The sequence below is a fragment of the Thermobia domestica genome, chromosome 16 (assembly GCF_964235325.1).
Source record: "Thermobia domestica chromosome 16, izTheDome1.hap1.1, whole genome shotgun sequence".
NCBI lineage: Eukaryota > Metazoa > Arthropoda > Insecta > Zygentoma > Lepismatidae > Thermobia > Thermobia domestica.
In genome coordinates, this window is record NC_137469.1 from 1,119,296 (window position 1) to 1,147,293 (window position 27,998).

At 37.8% G+C, this 27,998-nt stretch overlaps 1 protein-coding gene across 4 annotated transcripts in view; it reads right to left on the reverse strand.

Moving 5' to 3' along the window:
• The window catches only part of spg (dedicator of cytokinesis spg), a 499,880-nt gene that overhangs the window by 284,200 nt on the left and 187,682 nt on the right, over nucleotides 1-27,998 (reverse strand). For all 4 annotated transcript variants that reach the window (XM_081742033.1, XM_081742031.1, XM_081742032.1 and 1 more), the window contains exon 2: nucleotides 14,963-15,046. In XM_081742033.1, the coding sequence (XP_081598159.1) occupies nucleotides 14,963-15,046 (84 nt within the window). The remainder of the gene's footprint in view (nucleotides 1-14,962; nucleotides 15,047-27,998) is intronic.

Below are 27,998 nucleotides of genomic sequence, written 5' to 3' on the forward strand. Positions count from 1 at the left end.
TAATTGTAATAATAGCAATAGGACTTATTACTTGACTTTCGAGACACAATCGAATTTTACACTTTTTTCCTATACGTTGACCTACTTTACCTTGACTTAAAACTTCCAAATAGCATTCTATTTCCCACTGAAAAGTATCTGTGATACAACGAGAAATGATAATTAAATTCAAATGCATCGTAATTACGCCCATGCCAAACACTTTATCATTTTACATCGTAAAAGTCTGGTCCACCGTTATTGTAACAGAGCGGTGCTTGAGCGATTCACCGTAGAAATTAAAACTCCGATAATTTCACAACCTTGTTTTATTACAAGTGTAAACTCTTTTAAAGTCAGTACAGAAGAGGGGCATGGGTCAGAGTTTATGACGATGGATTTTGGTTGGTGGTGGGTCAGAATGCGTCACGGTGGGTGGTGGGTCAGTGGGTCATGTTAAGTTTTCATTGATCCACGCCTTCTCTAGTATGGAAGCCAGATAGGCAAGTTCTCTCAGAATTTCCTTCTGGTTTTAATTATAACAGTAAGACATTTTAAGTCTGTATAATTATAAGAATAATGCATTTTAAGTCCATAAGAAAAATATTGTTAAGAGCGAGATGCAATTTCGTTTATTGAGATTGCATAAGGGACAACGGCATCGTACATACATCCTAACCTTTTCTCCGAAGCTTGAGACATCTAAATTTAGCGAGGACTCAAAAGGCAAGCTTAAATGCAAAACCTTTAATAGTCTACAAACTAATTACAACCTATTCACTCGACTGGAGTCGTGGCTCAGTGATAGAACGTTCACCTCTGGTCCATTGAGTCCTTGGTTTGATCCCAGCTCGCCCAAATGTATTTGTGGTAGACAAACACCGTGCACGTGAGTGTTTCCTGAGTTCTCCCGTTTCTTTCCACTTTCTTCATTCCACCATTTCATTCATTTCTCATCCATCACCGCCTCCTTTAGCCTATATGGCATAACCATAGGAAATAAAACTTCAAGATTTCATTTTTGGAAGCTTCGACCGCTGCAGAATCTTAATTCAAAACCTGAATAGAAACAGAGAAAAAATAATGTTGTTCCATTCACCAAGTATTTATCTTCTGCTGTAGTGTAAGCCCGCACAACCAAGACGTAATATCGATTAAATACAGGCAAGGCATTCTTCAAAATCACGAGAAGCGTGAATACATTTTCGCGTTAATTTTCACTCCACCAAATCCACTCTCCCGCCTTCATTGGGCCGAAAATCGAAAAAAAAAAAGAAGAAAATAAATCACACGCAATTAGATTGGATGAAGATTTATGTACAAAATTTGGTGGACGCACAGACTTTATTTTATTAGTATAAAAGATGGATATTTTTCCAGGGGACTTATAATAATAGCTTTGTCATTTCCAGCAAACAAAAAGAAGCCTTGTGAATAACCGCTAGCATAATTCGAAAACACTCATCTAAATATTTTTAATATATGCAGTGCTGGATTTACTTATAAGCTAAACAAGCTATAGCTTTGGGTCCCACTCTCTTGGGGGCCGCATAAATTTAAAACAAAATACTGGATTTACATTTCCAAAAATAAGATAAAAAAAATTAAATAAAATGAAATCTACATCAAGCAACAGTGTGTATGATGTAAGTAATGGGACCTCTTCTGCTAGCTGTTCCCTAAAATGCTCTGAATATACAGAATTCTCACTGCCATACATGAAGAATAAAACAGAGGCCACCAATACTACACAGCACCAGAAATTAAAAATCTATAAAAATCTACTTTTAGCCAGTGGAATTTACGAGTACATCAAGGCCACGGAAGCATGGGAACCAATATTTATAATCTTCCCGCAGACGTTAGGCGTGAAAAAAAAAAAAAAAAAAATGAGTGCTTTAAGAGAAACGTCAGGAAGTTTCTATTAAGTTAACTTTATGACAATTTTATAGAATTTCTTGAAGATAAAGTTACGTTGCTTTTCTCTTTTATTTACTATTTTTGTGCACATATAATTTCGTAACGAAACAATTACCATATGCAAACGAATGTATTTATTCAAGTAATAATGTATATTATATAAGAACTAATGTAAATAATTGTGAAAACGTACCATACTGCACACAATAGTATATATATACAAGGGCGGATCCAAGACGGGGACTAAGGGGCTATAGCCTCCCCTTGACGCTCAGGTTTACACTGGATAAAATGGGCTTCAATTCTGCTTTACACTGGATAAAACGGCAAATTATGGTTTAGTCCCTCCCTAGATCATATTCTGGAACCGCCACTGTAATATATATATATTCTAAAGTGAATCCAAAAACGCCAAACATCTTGGTAAACGAACTACATAAATAAAGTGAATATCAGTATCATCAGGTCATCATCATAGGCATTTGTCTATTACTGGAAGGTCACTGCCATAAATTAAAACGCTTCCATCCACCACGGTCTTCAGCTAGTTCATTCGCCGTATCGCACCAAATTTTTTCTTTTAATGTCAAGCGAGTCTAGGCTAGCAGTTTGGGAGTTTCCCATTCGAATCTGCTGGGTGGCCATCCTGACTGATGTTTTCCCAGGGTTTTCCCCCATCACCTGAATGCGGAGATGGTATCTTTAAATGTACGTCCTCGATTACTTCCTTCCCATTGTTGCTGTTAATTGTTGTTGACTAATAATTTCAGTGAATTGGTCTCGCAAGTTGTAGTTAGAATTTGTTAAATATCACAAGAAGTCAGAAAATAAGTTTCCCTCTTTTTAAAATATTTAGAAATTGCAACTTTCCCAAAGAGTTAAGAACTAAATCTTAAGCTCATATTAGATTTGTAAGTGGAACGTATAAACTAAATCTGTGCCAGTAATTATTATTATCTTACACATACGTAACTAAGAAGCTCCTCCTTAATGAGAGTACGTTCCATAACTTTGAGTTCGGCTTAACGTCCATCCATACAAGATCAAGCATACACACACACTATTTATTCGTGAGATATTTATTGCACTATACTTCCATATTTCCATATCAGAGTTTCCGTTACCAATAATGCTCCAAACAAATCTTCACTTAAAATATTAACCTAATTTGAGATAGAGATTCTAATCCATGAGAGAACATGAGATTCCTGAATTACTTATCCATCTTGATCTGCTTGTAGTTCAATATGATTTTGTTTGCACAGAATATCTCCTAGCAATAAACTTCAATATAAATGCATGTAACATTATTCCGTAATATTTTGTGCCCATAGCCTTGTACTCTCATTCCCAATACCCCTCATTTTCTCCCCTCCGACAAATCGTAAAGCAATGCGCCGAACAAGACACCGATCTATTGCAAGAGCCACCCACACGTCATTTGCTGACGTACGCCCAAGATACTGTAGATGGCGCTATCACAGTGTTAGCTGAAAGTTCGGATGAGTGGCCCATTCTATGCCCGGTAAATATGAAGGTTGGAACAATGAATGCTCAGCCGTGTTGTCAGAGACTGGCCAGACTTAAATGTGTGATACGTCAAAAGACGGTCTTCTAACATCTGGTGTTTTCCTTTTGGACGACAATGCAAGACCACACTCAGCAGCGGCAACGCAAAATCATATCGTCACCCTCAGTTGGGATCGTCTTTCCCCATTCGCCTTAGAGGACCGATCTCGCATTCAATGACTTCCATTTCTCTCACGGAAGACACCCAATGACACCCGTCAAGGAGTTATTTTTTAAATATACAACACACTCCTTTTTCCCAAAAGAGTTTTTAAACTTAGTAAAGCAGTATGAAAAACACGTCAACATTCTTGGTTCTTACGTATGGTAAACCTTGCTCTCTATTTTCGCAGTATATTGTAATGTACCACGTGCTTCTGTGTACAAACAATGTCATATGCTCCTGTTTGTAAACATAACCACATGTATTTATGTCGGAGTATTACATGTCGGAGTATTACACACTACGTAGATTACTACGAGAAGCAGACGATGGACCTCCTACAAGTCACATGACGACAGGACAGCAGCAGCGCCATCGCCGCTCTGGATGCCTATAAATTCGGAAGCAACCAGCGGACCAGTACCAGTTCTCTGCTGCCTCTCCTACTGCTTGCCTTGGAGCATTAGGAGTCACTTACCCCCAAAGTCTCTAGTCTGCTTCGGGACTGTTGACTATTCCTTTCTTTCTGTCTTAGCCTGCTTCGGAGCTCTGTGACTTCTAACTTCCTCACTGCTTGCTTCGGAGCATTGGGGTTTCCTTCGCCACTCTGCTTAGCCCGCTTCAAGACTCAGTGGAGATCCTGTCCGCGAGTACCTAATTTCTACCTTACAAATTAGAGAAAGTATTTTATAGTATTTTCTGTAAATACTGTTGTTATAGAGAAGTTTATACGAGGGTAAGTCAACTGAAAACCATAAAAGTAGAAATAAAAATCCGCATATGGCGCCAGTGAGCTGTAAGTTGGCATGCCTGTTTACGATAGTATGCCGGATGTCTCCTAGGTGGCAGCAGCCGGCAGATGCACAAACACCGGCGCAACAACAGTTCCAAAATGGCAGCCCCACTAGCCACATGCACCAGCGAGGAGCAGCGTTCGGTTTTTGCGAAGTGAAGGTGTGAAACCGATTGACATTTTTAGGCGAATGAAGGTTCAGTATGGAGATGCGTGTTTGTCACAGCCACAAATCTATGAATGGTGCCGGAAATTTGCAAATGGTGTTACGTCTGTGGCCGATGCTCCACGCCCCGGCCAGGCTCGGCGCGTAGTGACTCCAGAGACCATTGCAGCCGTTGAAGCCATCGTTTTGGAAAACCGCCGTGTGACAATAGACGAAATTCCAGCATGTGTACACATGAGTCATGGATCGGCACATCATATTGTGAATGATGTTCTCCAGTTTCATAAGGTGTCTGCAAGATGGGTGCCCCGACAACTGACGCCTGAACTGAAACAGCGACGTGTTGATGCGTGCGAAGACCTTTTGTGGCGTGCTAAACGTGACGGTAATGCCTTCCTGTCACGAATCGTCACTGGTGACGAAACATGGGTGCATTACCATCAGCCTGAAACAAAGGCTCAAAGAAGCAATGGGCGGCAGGAAGTTCCACTCCGATGAAGAGGTACGCAACGCGGTGCACGAGTGGTTGCGCCCTCGCCCAAAAGACTTTTTTTCTGCAGGTTTTCAGGCTCTTCCGAAGCGCTGGCGGACTTGCATTGAACGAGGAGGGGACTATGTTGAAAAGTGATTTACTTCTGTACCCTGTGTGACCAATAAATAATATTTAAAAAAATAATTAAGGTTTTCATTTGATTCCCCCTCGTAAATAAACCGGTAAGTGGCAGTCGATTCCAGACTGTTGTTTTTATTAACCAAGCTGTATCTACCAAGAAGTTTTATAATATTATTTATCTTGCAAAAACAGATCTGTTCACATCCACCAGGGGAATTTATTTTCCGACTTACCCTCGTAAATATCGTTATTTGATTCCAATCCTTTCATCCTTCGTGTTTTTCCTTCCACCGTATCTTCTATCGTGTCTCTCAGGATAGAGTTCCTTCTTAGAGTGCGTTGTTCTCTTCGTGTTTTTAATTACATAAGAAGTTTTTTTTTTCCTTTTCTATTACTTGCGTCTCTCGAAAGCCATATTTTAAAAGCCTTTAAAATAGTTTTTTTTTTTTTTTTTCGCTTTCGCTTTTATCTTGTAGAATGTAATACTGCATATGAACATTTGAACGATTCTTCTCTTAACTCTTTATTCATAGGAACAGATTAAAATAGACATATGTTCTTCCTGAATAGCTCTTTCGCTATTCCCATCCTTGCTTTTATAGGATAATAATGGATCTAGCTTGGATCATGTGAGTCGCAAAAAAAGAAAGAAAAAACTATTGATAGAAATAGCCTTCTGCCAAGGGAAAGTCGATGGAAAAGAAGCAAAAATAAACTGCGAGAAAAAGCTGGCTGGCTTAAAGCCTCGTTTCAATTCACCCACGACAACTCATAAGTTCCACAAGACTCTTTGCTAAAATAATATTACAAAGTATTAGGATGACGCAGTGGAAGATTGTATTGTTAGTACTCTGTCCGTTGCTTTAACCGACAAATCTTAAAGGAAAAATAATTTTTGAATTCTGTTTCTTGCAATAATCAACTACAATGATCATCTCGACCGAGTTTGTTAATGGGGTCAATTCATTAACAACTCTACGAGTAACGATGGCTATCCATTTTCCGTTTAAAATTTGTAACATTCCCTAGCTTCTATGCAACCTGCTCAGCAGCAAAGAAATGTTGATTGCCTATAATAAAGGCTAAATATAAAAGTTTTTATCCATATTCCATGTATGGAATCGCTTGATTCCCGTTATTGCCTTTACCAGTGTTTATATTATTATTATTATTATTATTATTATTATTATTATTATTATTATTATTATTATTATTATTATTATTATTTAATAACTATTTAGCCCTTTTAAACCCGTGCATTTTTTGAGGGAAATATTGACTTTCAGCTAAGTAACTACTGATTCAGTACTATTCATCTGAGTACCATGGTCCATACATCGCTCTCTACAGAATGAAACAAGATTTCAAATGGTACCATGCACATGTGTGTATGATACACATGAGAAGGAAAATTTGAGGTAGAAAAGGGAAATTCCCTTTCTGAAAATTCTGCGTCCCATGGAGCGTCACGTTACACGTACTCACTATAATATACCTTGAAAAATACTATGGAACATTCGTAATGGGTGTGCCAAGTTTCACTGTAATATCTACAATAGTTCCGAGAGAAAAATATTTCTCAATCTTGTTTGCGGAATCTTAATTTTCATATATATACGTAAATAAGGAAGAATTAGGTGACAAAACTTTCCAAACACAATATTATTCATTCGAGTAACATGGTTGATACGTCATTCTTTTCAGACTGGAACAAGTTTTCAAATGGTACCATAAGCATGTGTTCAAAGGAAAATTCGGGATCAATAGGGAAATTTTCCTCCAAAAATATTTTTTTGAAAATAAAGGCGCAGGGGAAAAAAAAGGTTGAATACACTTATGGTTCATTTCTAAATTTATGCGTATAAATCTAAAGTAAAAAGGAACAATACTGACAAGGTCTTACTTTTGCTTCCACTGTTACTTTGCTCTAACTATAACTGTGGACAATTACGAGACCTCATCACGGTGAAATTAAAATACCGCTAACTTTTCAATAATTATATGATATCTTCAATAGATGAAAGATAATCGAAAAGTGGAACAAGAGCTCGCTAGACAATATTATTTTACATGAGATACCGTTATCACGACTCACTTATCTGCTTTCGATTTCCAGCCATTTACAACATCAGCATTTATTTTCGCGTTTATAAATGTCTGCAAACAGAAAGCTACTAGGTGACATGTGATAACGGTAGCCCATGTAAAATAATATTGTCTAGGACACTGTTTCGATTGTCTTTTATTTGAAGATATCACATAATTACTGTAAAATTAGCGGTATTTTAATTTCGCAGTGATTAGGGCTCTTAAGTTCTATAACTACCCTAATCTTCAAACGCAAAGCACGGAAATTACTTTCCATTATAGCGTTATAGTACCTAGAAATGAGACAAAAAAAAAAAAAAAAAAAAAAAAAAACAGACGTATGGTTTTCAGGGGATAATAATTGATTAGGCTTGTATGTACGTGACATAGTATATATGTCAAAGGGTTAATAATTCTGCAATTCGTCTAATTTTTATGATAAAGTACTAAATCTTTGGTTGTATTTAAAATGTTGTTATTATGTTCCTTAGTTTTCTACGCCCATCACACATTTTGATATTATTTGAAATATTTTGTATTAAGGAATAATACTATATTTCTCTCTCCTTTTTACTAAATTTAACGATTCTTCGTTTATCCAACGCGAGCTGAGTTTATGCACTTCCTTACAGACTTTGCATGTGCATTGTCTTTTACACACTACTTCAATTCCTTCTGATACATTTTTAATTAATTAACTTTTTGTCCTACAATAGTTGTGGCATTTTAATTTTAAAAAATGTATTCCTAAAGAACGCAATCACTCAGTGTACTGTAATTTATTTCAGGTAAGCTCAGTGCGTCTTTCTGGCGGTACGTGACGGTTTGCGTTACCAACATCTCGTTTTGTGAAGTTAAAAATTTATTCATGAAGTAGATTTTAAATTTAAATTGGTTTTAAGACAGGAAGAACAGTATATTCTATGCATTTAAAAAGTAACAATAGTTTGCAAGACCTGCTGACTTGTTCCATTTGTTTGGATCTAAACGCTTACCTTCGCAGCCATCAAAATTCTCTTAAATGAAAAAAAGCAGAGATGCCCAGTCTTTAGTGCAGCGTTTCCCAATCTTTTTCAACTTGCGGCGCACTACGGGTGTAACTTGAATTCTCGCGGCACACTCATAGATATTATTATTATTATTATTATTATTATTATTATTATTATTATTATTATTATTATTATTATTATTATTATTATTAGTAGTAGTAGTAGTAGTAGTAGTAGTAGTAGTAGTAGTAGTAGTAGTAGTAGTAGTAGTAGTAGTAGTATTTGCAAATATAAAATACCATGGTATTTTTTTTCTGTGGTTACTGATCTCCTTCTCACAGAGATGAAAGCTCGATCACTGGTTTTCCCCTATGCTAATTCATAATGATCATTTTTTTATTCTAATTTTAAAATAGACAACAATTGCAATGAAATATAGGACTCAGATTTTTAAAAATACACTTTCTTTATCGAAAACTGTATCCAACCCTTCACTAAGAACGAAGGTCACTAAATAACGAACGAACAAACAAATGTCTTGTACTTTTAACTTTGCTGTTTTTACCAAAACCGGTGCATATTATTGCAATCACACAGCTTGCGATACATCGAAGTGAAAACACAGCTGTTGAACAAAGTGTTGTTCTGTCATTCACGTGCGAATGAGTGTTCTACGAACGTTCACTTGACGCGTACCGTACAAATGCTTCCATCTCTCGGTGTTAGTATAACTCTCAATTGAAGCGTAACATAGCAGCTAACCGTGGAAATGTGTACGAGCAGAAATATTGTCTGCTACACAGTAATAGATGTAGAATAATATATTACAATTACAGAAATTTTTTCCATGGTAGAAATTCATATTAATGTGAAATATACATTTTTTCGTATGTCTTGCAATTTGGTTGCTATAGAATTAATAGTTTTGTTTCGATTTTCTTGCGGCACACCAACGGTCCATTCGCGGCACACCAGTTGAGAAACGCTGCTTTAGTGGATACAAAACATGATTCTCTTTGATGATCGTGTAGGTAGGGTAATGATATCGTCTCTTACAGAGTTTAATCTTACGAAATATCGGAGGTCGTCATTCTGCAGCTGATACACAAAGATGGAGTCGATCTAGGGACGAGAAGGCCAAAATCGGTGGATGCGTTAAAAGTGTAGACTCTGTGTACTTTCATATTTATGGTGAAAGCCAGCAACTTTACTTCCAGGGAAAACTCACAGACCAGGCTCATGTGATTTTCATAGTTCTTGTAGTTTAGCATTGCATGTTAGATGCATATTAAGAAATTATGATCAGTTACTACTGTATATGATTAATATAACTAGCTTTCTATTTCCTTCTTACTTCCCATAAACGTTTTAATTATTGTTTCCGTGATTTCCTTCTGCTTTCCTAGTATATTACTTACAATCATAAATGGCTTTTCCTTCCTTTGTGACTCAAAATTCCTTTTCAAGTGCTTTTTTGTGCCGTTTACAACAAAGACAGATTTGTTACAACAAAGACAGAGTGTTACGTTGATCTTTCGCTGGGTTTATCCTCTCCGTGAGTTTCCATTGCAAATCTATTACGTTTTCATCCTTCTTTGTTTTTATACATATGGTTGGCTTCTCATGATCCACTGTCTCTTGTATCGTTTCTGATTTTTGTGAAGAGTCTTCGTAGGAATTCCAATATATGTTATTGGTTTCATTTCTGTTTGGCCTATTTCTTTGAAATGAAATCTTTTAGTTTAACGTCCCACGATTATGTCTGTTACGCTAAGGGAGACGATGATTAAAGCAAGTGAATGATGGAATGAGGATGTGGGAGGAAACGGGAACACCCGAGGAAAACCTACGTACACGATGTTGTCCACCACAAACTTACTTGGCCGGGGATAGAACCAGAACCCCACGCACCAGATATAAGCGCTCTACCACTGAGCCACTGCGCCCTTGGCCTATTTCTATTTCACCTACAAGCCTTATATCATCCTGTTTGTCTTACTTTAGATGTAAACGAAATAACAATTCCCGTTTGCTCCATTCGCGTTTCATCTACAGCGATGCTTGGATTTACACCATTTTTTTTTTCCCCAATGTAGCGAAACACGATTGTTGTTTCTAAGTGGTTAGCGTACGCGCCATTGTTGTGGGAGACCCAGGTTCGATTCCCGGCGGGAGCTCATCTGGTTCGGATTCCACGTTAATGAGTAGGTCCACGTCTCATATAGCCTCGCTGCTGAACGGGACGTTAAACTCAAAATCCAATCCAATCCAACAATTGTTGTTTCTCCTGCTGCTCTGCTCGCAATTTATACTATTATCTCCATTTTATTTTACATATGTAGATGTATAGACGACATTATTCTGCGGCAGAAAGCCTGGAAATTCACCAGGAAGAAATTCACAGGACGGGTAATAGCCACGGAGGCCAAGATGTAGTGTATTTCTTTTCTACAGGATTTACCAAATACAACGTCAGAACTTTAAAATGAAATAGGTTGTGAACTACACTCATGTTCAAAATTATTGTCGCATGACTATAAATATATTGTTGTAGGAATATAATTTGATAACGAATTCGCTCGGTATTTTTTTTACAATGTTAGTACGTGTATAACCGGCAAAGACATGTATGTAGCAAATTTCATGTCAAAAGAGCAGCAAATAAGAACAATAAAACGAAAATAAAATTTTCTTGTCTACTTAGCAATATTTTGTTTCACTCATTCTAATTTTCGTATTTACAATTCTTTTTCTATGAAATTTACCACAAATATACATTTCCCGATTATACACCAGTATCAGTATTATACGTATGTACCCTGCAAAATCACTGTCAAATTATATTCCCACAACAAGACAGTTACAGATATGCGACAATCACTTTGGACATGAGTGTACATGTAGTAATCATTTTTTTTTTCGTTTTGTTTAGTTTTATTCTGAAAAAGCAATCAATGGCATAATGTCATTCAAATGTCCTCTTCTGCTCCGGTAGATAAAAAGAATTCTGAAAGACACGATTTTCAATACATATTACGAGCTAAACTTTCCAACCGTATGTTCAATATTGAGTTGAGTTGATTTTGAGTTTAACATATCGTTCAGCAGCGAGGCTATATGAGACGTGGATCTACTTATTAACGTGGAATCCGAATCACATGAGCTCCCGCCGGGAATCGAAGCCGGGTCTCCCACGCCAAAGGCGCGTACGCTAACCGCTTAGGTTCAATATTCCGTTTCAGCTCATGAATTGTTCGTGGCCTATTCTAATAGACCTGAGACTTCAGGTAAGCCCATAGCAAATAATTCAGGGCGGGGCGAGATCACATAATCTTGATGACCAGTTCAGATCAACATTTCTCGACAGAATTTTCGTGTAACAAATCAAGTAGTGGCGAATTGTGTGGCAAGTTATGTGTCTTGTTTAAAAGAAAAGCCTTAATTCGGGAGCTGAGGATACGAAAAGTGCATTTCCATATTTCTGTATCGCCAGTCATTGACATTAATGTATCCCAAGGTTCATCCTCACAAAAATAAGATCCAATCACACCATTTGGCCCAGAAACAACACAACAACGACTATCTGAGGATAGAAGGACACTTCTGAACATGTTATTACCCATTTTTGTATACCATCGGGAAACCGAGCGTTCCATAGAGCGAGTATGTTGACCGTACTTTCTTTACAATGGACGAAGTCTCTATCGAACCGAACACTCATTTTGATGACAAATTCAAATAAATTCTATACGTTGTTGAATTGTGTATCTCTCCAGGCTAACTGCTACATACTACTGCACACAGTTGTCACAGTTTAATCTCTATAATCCAATCTGTGTTGTCAGAGGAGTTTCAAAGTTCTGGCGCTTTTCCTAGTAAACCTATTATTTGCAAAGCATGTTCGCCTACCTTGTTATGCAACCCTTGGGTCATTAAGCCACTGTTTGTATCATGTTTACTTATAATGACACGTGCTAGCCATGCGTTTGTTGCTTGCGGAGTTTCCCCACTTACGTGTCAAAGAATTTAAAAATACAATACATATCTTCTCTTGCTTCTAGCAAAAAAAAATGTCAACTCATCAAACTACATCCGGGAAAAGAACACACCCTTTCTCCTCAGATATAAAGGTAACCAAGAAAGTTCTGTCGCTTTTTGGGGAAATTTGTGTTTAATTAGCCCTCAGACCGTGAGTTGAATGCAAATGGAGATAAGGCGAAGATCAGTTTTTGGTGTGAGTATATCTAACGTACTATCTGGTTGTGGCAGTTCAGTTACACTGTGAACTTCTGTAAGGACAGTGTGAACATGGGACCTCCACAGAGGGCTGCACGTGTATGCTGTACGAGTTCAAACTGGGGTCAAACGCCGCTGCAGCGGGGCGGAATATATCTCAGGCCTTTCGTGAGGGTGTCATGACTACGCGGACAGTCCAGCGGTGCTTTAACAAGTTTAATTAAGGACGGTGACGAAACACTCGAAGACGTGCCACGTACCGGTAGACCAACATATGTGCAAAATGAAGATCTTCAGGCTGCAATTGAGGCAAACAGTGGCCAGACATGTGAGGAACTGGGACTACAATTCAGTGTGAGTGAGAAACCATTCGGCAGCACCTCCATCAACTTCAGAAGCACTACAAGTTGGATCGATGGGTCCACATTATTTGACTTCTGGCCAGAAGGAAATGCGAGCAGACATCTGTGTTTCTTTGCTGTTTCGTCTGAGGAAGGAGTCATTTGTGGACAGCGCATTGACATGTGATGAAAAATGGGTCCTGTACGAAGCTCCACCTGCCGTCATCATGCATACTGCAATTGTCTTCTGTTACTGACAATGCTCATTGATAATTTAAATAACTGTATATTTCTTGTTTCAGCTTAGTATTTTCAAAATAAAAGGTATTGTAATGAAACCATGAACGGAGAATTTAAAAAAATCATTTTTTCATAAAAATTATAATGGCAATTTGGTAGGTGAAGATGGAACTAAGTTTTCTGTAATATTTTAACTTTTGGATACATGCATCACATTATTTTTAAAACTCACAAGGACAGTACTTGTAATCAAGAAATCGTTGGAAGCAGAAGCAAAATAGTCAAGAATCACCTATAGTCAAATAACATTGCTTGTCAGTAGTAATTAACAATTCGGATAAAATCATGAAAAAGATGAAAGCAAACCTTAGGGTAAATTAAAATTCAAAAATACTTATTTTTACATCATTAGATAACAACAATATTTTGTCAGGAAATGTAATTAGGACTTTCCTAAGATTTTGTAAATTTTTATGTTGGCTTTTGGCAAAGTTAAAAGAAAAAATAATTAAGGCAAACAAGGACAATAGTCCATATAAAATGAGCAAGTTTGCAACTAAAAAGACCATTCTGCATTCTGCATTCTGGGTCCTGTATCCAGAATCGCAATGAAATGGTCTATACGAAATTACAAATGCCGCAAGAAAGACCATTGTCCGGTCAAGACCAAGCGAAATATGCAATGAGGTAAAGTATGACTACAGAGAACTTGAACTGTCTATTTTGCATGTGATATGAAATTAGGAGGTCTCTGAAAGTGACAGGCAGATTTGAATGTTTAAATATTTAGCTTATTTCCGTTTGGTTAAGCATTGAGTAGAATTATAATGATCTATTATACAATTAATCTAACATACTAATCTGATAATCTGTATTCAGTACTCTTGGATGTTCACTGTTAAATAATTTATATTGTTACAAAAATTTCCACTATACTACCATTGTAAGTCAGTTGTTTCATCAATAAAATATTGTCATTTCATGACAATAAGAGATTGCAACCATTCGTTTAATTGAACTCTTTTAATTTGATTTAAGAATTCACTATTTCTTTTGTAATTTATATAACAAAATTTACGATATGATACAATTTATTTAATTTTTATTTCTTTAATAATAAATTTGTTGACTTACGTTACAGTATGGGACATCACTCTAAATTTTCTCAGTCCTATTTCTCATATTAACTCACGCCTTATTACGAGCTATTAACAATTACTTCTTCATGTTAATGTACCGTTTAAACTAACTGAATAAAATTAGGATATAATAATAAGAGTTTTCGAAAAGTACATCCAAAGAAAAAAGCTTACCCTACAAGTAAACCAATCTTTCTGGGTTCTTCAGAAAGAAACGGATCAGCCATATTCTAGATTAAGAATATTTATCCACAAAATGTTAAGATAATGATTGGGACCATTTTTGAGAAAATTACTCCAACAAAAGAACTCATACCAATTAATACCCTTTCTGAAATTTTGTGAGAAAAATAAATTGTTATACTTAACTCTATAGTTTATGAAACCCGAAGGTTCAATGACTTATTCACAAAAGCTCTCTTGACTTCTCTCCTTAGACAACTGGAAGTTATATTTAAATGTTTTCTAAATTAATATTTATGAATTATGAACATATTCCGGCGTCCTAGCTTCGATTCCGAGTGAGCAACGGGAAATTCTTCTCGTTCTACCTTCGTTTCGATAGGGTTTCGGATTCGGAAATTCCTCCTATTTTTGAGATTAAAATCTCGCAATCGTAGAAACAAAAAAGGAAAAGCACTCTTTTCTACTTGGACGGCATTAGAAGTTTCTTTTCCTTCCAGTAATGAGATGTTATTAAGTTAATGATTGCAAGCATCTACTTACCAGCACACTCCTCGAGAATCTGTACTGTTTCACCAATCTCCAACGGCAGTCCATATCGAACGTCTCCTCGCCAATTATACACAGCTACAAAGAAAGAAAACAATTATTAAATTAATCAGTTTGAAATGTACTTAATTGAAAAAAAAAACAACACATATCTTTCAATATTGACAAACTGTACTTATAAATTCATTCTCCATACATTTCATGTTGTGTTAAGGATTGGTGCATACACGAGATTATTCGTAGTTTTCTTTTCTTTTACGTAAGTAAGGAGTTAAATCAAAATACTCCTCTCGAAGCTACGCCCTGTAGGCAATAGCGTAGCGAGAAACTCATCATGGGGGCTCACACACAAGCATTATATATTCAAAGGGGCTATAAGCGCTAAAACCCCCCTTGACGCTCAGGTGTACAGTGGATAAAATGGCTTCAATCCTGCTTTACACTGGATAAAGCGGCAAACTATGCTTTAGCCCCTCCCTTGCTCATATCCTGGATCCGCTAATATATATATATATATATATATATATATATATATATATATATATATATATATATATATATATATATATATATATATATATATATATATATAGATAGATAGATAGATAGATAGATAGATAGATAGATAGATAGATATAGGGTATATATATATATATATATATTATAAAATTTTCCTGCTTTCCAGTCTTTTCCCTGAGTTTCCCTGACTTGCACCATTTTCCTGATTTCCGTGATTTCCCTAGCCAGTAGGAATCCTGTAGTAAATCTGGATGGGCAGTTTTAATAGTTGAAACAGTCGGTAATTGTTCTAGATGTGATTACGGTTATTTATCCAGGAATAATTTCATTTAAATCATTTGGTGATGTGTCCCATAGTTCAGTTGTTATTTAAGGAAAAATAAGTTAAGATGTGAGAATGTAAGCTTTAGGTATTAAACAGTAATATTCGGTTCAGTTAACCTTTAGATTTTGTTTAACTCTAATATCATATTATCGAAGATTAGACATATGGCGCGTTCAGTGCAAAAGGGAATCAAATTCACTTTTTTTTTTTTTTTTTTTTTTTTTGTTATTTCGGATATATTTCATTTTAAAGATTTCTATCTGAAACTTTTTGAAAGCTTAAAAATTAATGTCCAAATATTCTACGTAACTCTTTTAAAATAATAATAAAAAAAACGTTAATTTTTTTCCGTGTACTTAAACGTTTCGTAGAAACTTTGTCTTTTACTTCCAACTTTGTCAATTGGAGTTGATTCCCTTGTGCTCTGAACTTCATTTCTCAATCGATAGATGGTATCCAGCTAAAGAAGATGAGATGCATCAAGATAAACTCTCATGTGTACTTTTCGAGAAAATTAACGAAAAGAAATCTTATGGCGGTAAACGTATGTCCTTTGGCGATAATAGTAAATTATAAAACCTTGTAGACTGGTGTGAAATCTGGTAATTGAAACTTAACAGCAGGAAATGCGACAGTATTACAATTAATCTTAAAAAGAAAAAAAGTCTCCTGTTCCTTCCAAATACCATATTAATGATTCCCTTATAAGATAACACATTCTGCTAGTCATAATGATCTTGGTGTCATCTTTGATTCGAAACTCACGTTTTCTGATCACATCTCCTCAATAGTTCAGAATTCAATTTGTATGTTGTTGGGGTTTCTTTACTGAACTGCGCTCTGTGCCATCATCAGCAACATTGTATAAAACTCAAACAGCGCCCAAGATCGCATATTGCTCTCTCATATGGGCCATGGTCGTACCTATACATCTCTCTAGGCTTGACTCCATTCTTAATTTTTTCATTGCTATAGTACGCTTTCGTGTTCTCGCACTTCGGATATTACTTGAGGAAGAACTCTTGCTATATCTTAATATCCAGACTCCGGAAGTTCGCAGAATGGGAACTTAAGATCGGAAACCCTACCTCAAAACTTTTCCTTACGTGTCACTTCCCGCAAAACCCTTAATACCCATCTATTCCATCTTGCATGATCTAGGTTGGCAATTATACAGAATACCGAACTATTATAATCATCTAGCAACTGATGTAGACATTGTTTTTCGAGTTACCCTGTGTTTGACAGATCAGTTAAATCCATGCTAGCCAAATAATATTACTTTTGCACTCTTTATTGACACTATTGATGTTATGGTTGTTGATATTAATTTTTATTTTTCTTCTTTTTTTCCCTTTTTTCCCCTGCTTGTTAACATTTGCCTGGGTAAAATGGCAAAATTATGCTGTATCTGGGAATTTGTTCAATAAATAAATAAATAAATAATGTTTATTCTGTTGGAGCAGATTGATACAGTTCTCCTGACAGTGACGCACATACTAGGCCTACTGGTAAACCTTCAGTTTTTATTTCTTTGCTGTAAGAATTGACACAATTGATAAACCCTTACACATTTCCAATGCATAATGGATTGCAAATATTATTTAAGCAGTGATACCCAGGATGTTAATGTTGTGGAATGTAATGGAAAGGACATTGAACGTTTATCATGTAAAACTTTCACTGAATAAATCTTTTCCCATACAACGCAGAAGGCTCAGTGGAATATGAGAGAATACTTTCTCGTTGCACAAGAAGAAAATGGAAAAAGTACCGTCGAGTGGCAGGGGAAAGTGACCGACAAACAACAGCCTCTCTTGACTCTTTAAACAGAAGAGAATGGAGTGGACGTTGGTCAAAGGCATTTAGTGGTTTTTACACAATTTTCATCAGCCGCCGATGAAAGTGATAACATGTGCTACAATCAACAGTATGGGGAAAGCAAAAGCCAATCCAAATACCACTCAGCACTCTTCAAATAGTACATACAGACATAAGCTATTTGCTTTTGAGATTTATAATGCCATTCATTCGTTCGAACTACCCTTCTCCAAGAGCTCCCTTGTGGCTATATGATTACCGTACTCACCTTTCGAACGAGAGATCCAGGTTCGCATCTCGGAGGGAGCTCAGTGGTTCAGAGTCCACGTAAAGTTGTAGGTCCATGTCTCATATAGCCTCTGTGCTAAAAGGGACGCTAAACTCCAAATTAAACAACCAATCCTCTTGTTTTGAGTATTGTGCCAAAGGGGTAGGAAGAATAAGAACACAATTGATCGATGATTTGAAAAATACAAGAATCTATTCAGAGTTAAAAGAGGAAGCTGGAGATCGACAAACGTGAAAGAAAGATTTCTAGCCTCGAACCTAAAAATAAATAGAAATCTAATATAAATAAAATAAAGAGTTTGTTTGTGTGCTGCCTGCGGACCAGACGAGTGGACCGAGATTTACCAAATTTTGGTCACGGATATCTTGATCCAGGCCCAAGACGGGGGGGGGGGGGGGCGTTTACCGGGACATATAAAAGTAGTAGAAAATGACCGATATTAGTATCAAATGTATAGTTTGGCGACCTAACAAGTCGATAATTGACATTTCCCACAACTCCCGACTGCGGGGTTCGATCTTCGTATCTTACTTAGAAGCAATCCTATGTCTTCCAATTTATGCACTAACGACCATATTATGTCCTTGTCTGAGGCAGAACGTGAGGCAAATTTGTTTCTAAATGCCCTTTATGTAGCAACAATAGATTCCGTTCTCCAAAAACAATTAACGATAAACTCATGTTGCTCCAAAGAGTATACTATTCTCAATGTGTCCTGATCTTACTCACAGTAACACAGAACTGTACAACACAATTTCCAATACAACGGCCGAGCTTCCTTTTCTTATTGACCTTGGTGAGGTTGCCATCTAACGAAGAAAACTCAAATCTCCACACGGCACCGCACCTCATTCCAATTGTAAGGTATATTGGCGAATATTTGCTCTTTTTATTTTTTTTTCAGGCGTGGCCGATGTTACCCCGGATGAATTTAAACCAGTAAACATAGTCTCACAAATCTCCCATCCTTCCTTGATCATTTGCCACAAACCACATGAAAATCGGACTTCAGTTAGAAATTCTAGACCCAAATGAAATCCGTGAGTTAAAAAAAATCACCCTGTACAACGTATTCCTATAAAGAGAGGCATATTTTTATTTTATAACAGCCTATATTTTGTTTCAACACAGACTTATTCTCTGTAGGTTTACTGTGACCGATTATGGCCAATATAGACAAGTTTCACTGTATTTAGAAACTTAATATCATCCCTACAGTCAAAAAAAAAAAAAAAAAAAAAATCCGAATGTTCTAATGTATCTTGAGAGACTGTAAATATTTGCTGAGAGCCAGAAAATACAACACGTGCTTAGAACGTGTAATGTATTCTGGGAAACGTTCGCTTATTATCACACGGTGTTTCTCCTTCTGAAGTAATGAGACGCTTTCTCTCGGCTGCAATTGTGTTGCAAAGGAACGCGGTGTATACAATGTGCATTGTTGTTGTTCTCTTGGGTGCTTCATTAGAGAGCAATGCTATTACACACGCACAGCTACTACAAGTATGCACTACATTCTACACATACATGAACAACTTAACCTTTTATTTTTTCTTTCTTACTACAGGGTGTTTTAAAAAAACACCGACAGCGTTTGGGAGGTGATTCCTGACACCAAGATAAGACAAAAAGTATAGGCCAACCTGGGAGCACAATTGCTTCCTTTCGGTGCTATGGCTGCCGAAAACATGAATTTTAAAGGTCCATAGCTCCAATACTATGGGACCTACCGTAGTCATGTCAAGACTTCACTTAGGAATATGTGTCCTATCCAAAAATACATGTTTCAACATCCTAAGGTAGTCACGCAACAATTTTCATAGAGAGAGTTTGGCTAAAGGCATATAATTTGAAGTACTCACAAACTATCTTTATAAAAATTGTTGCTGAAGTACCGCAGGATTCTGAAAGTTGGATATTTGGATAGGGCACATGTTTGTTCCTAAGTGAAGTCTTGACCCGACTGCGGTAGATCCCATAGTGTTGGAGCTATGGACCTTCAAAGTTTATTTTTTAAAAAATGTTTTCGGCAGGCTATAACTCCAAAAGGAAGCATTTGTGCGCCCCAGTTGGTCTATACTTTTCGTCTTATTTTGGTTGTCAGGAATCACGTCTCAAATGTTGTTGGTGTTGTTTTGAAACACCCGGTATACTGCTAACATTAAGAGAATGAACGTAGGACAAAGAAAAGCTCGTGGAGGTGATAAGGGCTGTTCAGCCACACTTTTTATTTAAAGGAAGCAGTATATCTCTCCTCTCCCAATATTACAGCTTTTATTAGTATCATGCAGTGGGATTTATAAGATCTTACTATTGGTACGTCTGTCCGTTACTCCACTGGGTAACTCTTGAACGAAAGCTAATTTTGAATTGTTTTTCCCATAGATGGCTAGAGCGATTCTTCTTCTATCTAAATCTTTTTCTCAGTTAGCTGCTGTCGTCTTTTCGGATATCTCTCCTTCGCTTGTTTCTTTCTTGAGTCATATCCACTGTCACACCACACCGCATCATATCATTCTTCACACAATCTCCCCACATCTTCTCGCGCTCATTTCCCATTCAGCTCTATAGCATCCTCTCGGTGGGCTACGTATTCCGGATGTCTTCTTCTTACGTGTCCAAACCATCCAAGTCTACTTTCTTGTAGTTTTGCTACTACTGGTTTCATCTTTATACTGTTCATTTCGTTTTTAATTTTGTCCTTCCGTGTCACAACATAAATCCACCACAACATATTCATCTCTGCAACATCCAACTTCCGTTTTTCTCTCTTCTTCATCGTCAAACATTCTGCTCCGTATAATATGGGAGGTCTCACTACAGTTTTGTAGATTTTTTTCTTTAAGGCTCTTCACTACAGCGAAATTAAACTACCGCTAATTTTAGAGTTTTTCTGTAATATCTTCAAAATAAATAATAAAAAAAAAAATATATTGGAAAAGCGGAAACGTAGTGAACTAGACAATAAGATTTTGCATCTGATACCGTTATCACAACTCATCTATCTGCTTTCGATTTGCAACTGTAAATAAATTTAGCATTTTTTGCGGGTTCTGTAAATAGCGGGATACCAAAAGCAGATAGGTGAGTTGTGGTAAAGGTATCACATGCAAAATCGTATTGTCTGTTCACTACGTTTCTACTTTTCCAACATTTTTGTTCGTTTTGAAGATATTACAGAAAAACTATAAAAATTAGAGGTAGTTTAATTTCGCTGTAGTGAAGACCCTTAAGGCGTATTGGTGCCCTGCGGTCACACAATGTCCTGTCACTTCTTTCCATTTTGTCTAACGGCTGCTATATTTACTATTTACATCTTCTATTCCTGCATTTTCCTGCGGTATTGATCCCAAATGACTGGATTCCCTTGTCATTATCATCTCTTCTTCGACAAGTCTTATTCTTGTAATCTCGATTACATTTTTCCTGAAAGGACAATTTAAATATTCTGTCTTGGTTTTACAAATTCTAAGCCCTTTGCTCTCCAATGCTCCTATCCAGATATGTATTTTCTCTTGCAGTACTGCCTTCGTCTCATTCACCAGCACGATGGCGTCCTTAAATTAGGGATGGCCACATTTTTTCGGAAAATACTTTTTCGAAAAATGGCTTTTTCGAAAACGAAAAACGAAAAAATTTTCGAAAAACGAAAAATTTCCGAAAAAACGAAAAACAAAAATTTTTCGAAAAAACGAAAAACAAAAATTTTCGAAAAAACGAAAAACGAAAAATTTTTCGAAAAAGCGAAAAACGAAAAGACGAAAAATGAAATTTCCGAAAATCGAAAAACAAATTTTTCGAAAAAGGCCATCCCTACCTTAAATAGCATATTCGAAGGTGCTAACTCTTGGATATTCCTTGTAAGCACGTTCATCATAACTGCAAAAAGGTATCAGCTAAGATTAGATCCCTGATGAAACCCAACTTTAACTGTGAACTCTTCTGTTATTTCGCACGCGCTTTTCACTCCTGTCCTGCATCCAACATATTTATCTTGGAATTATACAGATGCATGTGTTTGGAACACATTTCTTCTTCAGTGCCCACAAAAGAAGATCCCGTTAGCACTCTATCATACGTTTTATTCAATTAATTTATTCATATTCAATTAAAATCATATGAAGGTCCTTTTGTTATTCTCTGTACTTTTACACGGGCATCCTAAGTGCAAATATTGCATCCGTTGTTGACTCTCTTGGCATGAAAACAAATTGCTTTTCATATATTTCGATCACTTCCCTTAATATTGCTTTTATCACTCTCTTCCAGAGCTTCACTGCATGACTCATAAGTTTTATTTCCCTATGTTTGCCATATTTTTGCACATCGTTGTTTTTAAAAGCAGTGAATGTAATCCGTAACCAATATGTGCGTTCGAAATAGTATTCCCTCCTCTACAATCTGCTAACATCGAATTGTCGCACGCGAAATACGACGCCATTACCATTACCGCCTGAGAGGCCCTCGTCATGCCAGCAGCATGGAGCAGAGAGCAAACATCAAATTCTGTTTTAAACTGGGTAAAAGTGCCACAGAGACTGTTGATTTGAGGCGGAAAGTGTATAAAGATGTCGCGGTACGGAGAAACTTTTACCTCAGTAGTCAAAAATGTTTCAATGCTACTGTGTTTCTACAACAGTAAGGGTACCATTCATCATGATGTGTACCAGAAAGTAAGTCATACAGTGAATGTGCAGCTTTATTTAAGTGCTTTGGAGCATTTCATGAAGAGAATTTGTCGTATTAGGCCTGAATACTCAGCCCCAGGTATAGTAGCTGGTTCCTTATGCATAACAATGCACCCGCTCATCGAACATTAGTTGTTCAGAAATATTAGGCCAAAAAACAAGTATGTGTGCTGCAGCATCTGTCTTGTTCTCCAAATATGTTCTCCTACAACTATATTCTGTTCCCTAAACTGAAGTTAACCATTAAAAGAACGGCGTTTCGACAACGTTGAAGACATCCAAGCAACTGTGACATTATGGAACATACCACAAACTGAGTTGCAGAGGTCGTTCTAGTTCTTGCGTGATCGTGCCACTCGCTGTATTGACGCAGGAGGGATGTACTGTACTTTGAATAATAAAGAGGTATTATTACATTATCTTTGTTTGTTTGGTCACAATAAAATCAGCCTCATTACTTAATTGTCGGACAGTGTATATGCACTCGTGCTCCTAATAGACTTGGTCGACTGTCGAAGCTGTTATATGATTTGTACTGTATAGTGTGTTCCCTTGAATAATGATTCTATTAAAATAATGTATAAAAGCAAATATTTATATGGTTAACACAAGAACATATACTCACCGCCTCAGTGGCGTAACTAAAGGCTTAGGGGCCCTCCCGCAAACAGCGTGGAGTGGGGCCCCTACCCTACTTTCCACTTCACGATTTGGGGGCCCCTGATGGCTTGAGGTCCCCCCGTAATGCAGGGTCTGCGGGGCCCTTATTTACGCCCCTGCACCCCCTGTTTTAAGGGAAAAATTCAAAATGAAATGAAATCTTTGAGTTTTACGTCCCACGGTTATGCCGGTTAGGCTAAAGGAGACGGTGATGATGAGTAATGAATGAAATGGTGGAATGAAGAAAGTTCGAGGAAACGGGAGAACCCCGAGGAAACCCATGCACACGGTGTTTGTCCACCACAAAGTTCACTTGGCGGGGACTGGGATCGAACCCGGGACCCCAAGCACCAGAGGTGAACTCTCTACCACTGCATGTTTTAATGGACTATACGGGAGCAATGTCGATCCAATATTGCCGACTGTTCACAAGCTCCGACAGTACGTTTGCAGTGACGAATAATCACAATTATGCGATAAAACAAAGACAAATAATACGCTACTGTATTTTTGATCACGCTCACAATTGAGTCTGACAGTGTAAAATATCTGGGAACTATAAATAGGGCCTATACACTCTAATACACTAAATTCAATAGTTTCAGTTAACATCAAGTCTTTAAAACTGAATTGACTGCTAGAGACTTTGTTCCTTGCTACCGAGATCCGTAAAATCGGAGGATCAATGTATAGACCCTTAAAATTTAATACTGTAATTCACTTCCTATTACTCTGTACGTTCTAATTTCATCATACGAACACAGTATTGAAGTACGAGATACATACATAAACCAGGCTGAACGATTTAAAGGGACGTCGGTTGCGGTGTTTTTTTTTTTTTTTTTTTTTTTTTTTCGTTGACTTCATTCAATCTGCGCTGGCTTCGCCCTCAATGAGTAAATAAAGGTTTGGAGGATTCTCGTGGGTCATTGCATAGCCATTCCACCTGACCACTGCAACCAAAGCACTCCGCGTGGGAGGAGGGACGAGTGCTCATGCGTATTCCATCCAGTCAATAAATGCAACCTTCAATTCTCTCCCTTCAACAATTCACAAACAAAACAACACTTTGGTCTTTTACTTCATAGCACAAGCTCCCGAAACAATGGCATTGATTCCAAATTACCAAGCACCAAGATACGTCCAACGACCACATCACCTCTATCAATGAGACAACGGAAAAAGGGAACGATGGTCTAATCTCTTTCAAAACAAACATTCTATTCTATCAGTCAACAGATTTGTTTGTTCCTCCATAAAGAGCACAGGATAAAGAGATTGTGTTTTAATCAATTGATTATCGTTCCATTGCTAGATGATGGTCTCTCTAATTCTTCTTTATGCGTATGAGCCTTCCGGACGGGAGACCAAAATTCGATTACTGTTTGAAGCTCTACGGTTCGGATTCTACATTAAGTTGTACAGCGGGGGACACTTCTAAATGGTACAGCCATATGGAGATTTACGGCTAAGGTGTACCATTTAGAAGTGTCCCCCGCTGTACGTCCATATGCAAAAAAGGGAGGCTATACCCTAATCCCCTCCCGAAAAAATAACTCTTCGGGATTTCTGCACATTACTCCGTAGTTCATCCTGACTGGATCATACTCTATCCTCTTTTTTATGTGGGCATTTTCCAGGTCTGATGGTACCCGGTCAAGAATTCCTTTCGTCTCCTCCCTAGTACCAGAGACAACTTGCAAACCGCTTGCTGTAAACTTGCACTGCAAGTCGGCCAAGCTTGCATCCAGCTTGATTGGAAAACGTGCAAGCATGCTGCAAGCTGAATTCCAGTAACGAAGTTACATGGGGACAACCTTGCATTCATTTTTTCAATCAAGCTTGACCCAAGCGTTTTACAAGTCAAAATCAAGTCAATAGCCAATGAACAGCAATTGATGCAATGACACTCTACGAAGGGTCTAAAGCATGGCTTACAAGTACAACAAAAGACTGATTGTATGAAAGCATACGTTTCAAGTGCAAGCGTAGAAAGCCAAAAGCCAGCCATGCGCCAACTGGCCGAAAGCTTATTGTTACTTGGGTTCTTACATGTCGGGCCCACTGTCACTTCAATGCCTTTACTATAATCACGCAGTGGAACTAGTGAGACTGTATGGTTAGAATGTCCTTTATTTCACACGATAACTCATGAAATAAATGTTCCTTGCAGTAGTTAGCTACAGCGATTACTTCGACCGAGTTCGTTAATGGAGTAAATCCATTAACGTCTTCATCCTTTAAAATTCACGACATCCCCTACTTTTATGCAACCTGTATAGCAGCATGGAATTGTTGGTTAAGCTAAATTTTTTATGTTTAACGTTCCACGATTATACCCTTTAAGCTAAAGGAGACGATGATTAAGGCAAGTGAATAATGATATAAGAATTGGTGGAATGAGAAAGTGGGAGGAAACGAGAGTACATCGAGAAAACCCACGGACACGATGTTGTCCTCCACAAACTTACTTCGCCGGGGATTGACCCAGGAACCCCACGCTCTACACTGAGCCACCGTGCCCCTAGCGTTCGTTGCTAAAATGATATGTGGCTTTCGTCTGATCTCTTTGCTGTCTTTACCCGAGTTTATTTTGACGGTAATATCTGTCACTCCTGTCATCTTTCTGACCCATGTTAATTCTTTCCCTTTATATACTTCCCTCCATGCTTCTTGCATACTTCAAACTTCCAGCCTGCGAGATCAATTTAAACTGGAATAACAATAACAACAATAATGAGAAAAGAAGTAGATCGACACATATGTTGAACAGTAACCACACGGTATTCGCCTAGTGAAACCAGGGCCGTGACGTGGGGGGGGGGCGAGCGGGGCGACGACCCCGGTGGCCGAAGCAAGGGGGCGAAAAATTCGAGAGAAAAAGGAAAACATAGAAAAAATTGCTTGGAATATATGTATGGGGGCGCCGTCGTATACTCTCGCCCCGGGCGCTGATTTTCCACGGCACAGCCCTGAGTGAAACTAACAAAAAAAAACCTTCGGAAAGACAGCCACTGGATTCGATTCGAAGACCTTTCGATTAGAAGCTGAAATGCAAATTAGGTCCGTTTTAGGCTTACTACAGCAATTCCGCCACGTCCTTCATTGGAGTAGTCATTTATTTAGTGCATTGAATCCCTAGTTATCTGCATTAAAAAGAGTGACTCAGTTGCATCTGTAAGGAAACAGAAAAAAATATCGCGTTGGCCTTTAATACAATACTTCGAGACAAGGAGTCACGCAATGTTAGATGTACGTGTAACGACATCACACCTTTTATCAAACACATCACGTATATGCAGAAAAGGCCGTTAGACAGTTGTAGCGATGGATTTATAAGGCAATCTTTCCATCCTGGATTCTCCATCGCCCTTACAACAATAACGTAGCGGACAATCACATGGATGGATTAAATACTAATGGGAAGATGCATTAGAAACGAAGTACGATACTCCTGTGAGAATGGATTACCGTTCCCAATAACATACAAGACACTACCTCTGTGCCAAGAGTTAATCCTTGGCGTGAAAGCAAAATTTGGATGTTGGCGCAGATGAACTGCACAAACCAAGAACCACGCAGGTCAAATTTTAACATCACAACATGATATCGTCACCAACTGGAAAGGTTTCATATACCCATTGACTTTTCACTAACAAATATAGGTAATCAAATCCAATCTTCTTTTATAGTGGTTTGGCTTGGTGCGTCCATTGTGCAAGAGCTTGTCATTTATAAAACAATTTATGGGGGATTCAATCCCTCTGCAGTAGAATGCCTGGATTTTTAACTCTCCCCGAAGATTTGTTTTTGTGTCTCAATCAGGCAGTCAGGAACTGTGAAAAAAGTGTGTAAAAAGTGATGAGTCTTGACCCTGAAAATAGCTACCCTACGATCAACTCCACTAATTACTTTAAATTAGCCCCATCTCCATAATTACGCATTTCCAAAGAAAAACGCAGATAAATGTTTTTCCTTATATTCAGGTCCTGGACACGTACGCAGTTTCTCGTTTTATTTCAGGAACATCCCATATAATACACACCTGTAGATATTTATCAATTTGGTGAAAATATCTGGAACCGAAAACATGCCAGATGCCTAGGTTGACAAGGTCAGACGGTAACGACAACCCCGGGTCGTGTAGGTGCTGCTATTTTTAGGGCAAACTTCGTACTAGTGGGGAGGAGTAGAACACTAATGTGCAGCGAACTGCGCAAATGGTGATAATCAGGGGTAAAAGTGGATCTGAAAAGGTAGGGTGACGCTTCACGTCACGCCGTCCCCCGTGCCTATCTTTGCCCATTGTAATTTTTTTTAGAAAGTGGGGGGACGCTACGGATATTTTCTGGAATTGGGGGGATGGCGTCCTCCCGCGTTCCCCCTCACTTTTACCCCCTGGTGATAATGTAAAATGACCTCTCTGATTTCCAAAGAGCATAACTTGGCGCTCGGTTATGTGATGTGAGCGTGACGAAAATGGCAAGTGTGTTCGATGTGTCGCGCGGGATAGTATCTAAAGCAATGACGGCCTATAAAACTCACAGGAAAAACCAATATGGCGTATTGGAACAGTGGTCGGAAGAAAACCCTCAGTGACAGGTAATGACGAGTATTAAAGTGGATTGTCACTCAGAACCATTGAGTGACTCAAGAAACTCAAGCTATACCTCTCACAACTTGTGTCGACAATCACATTTCACCGCGAGTTACACAACATTGGCAAAC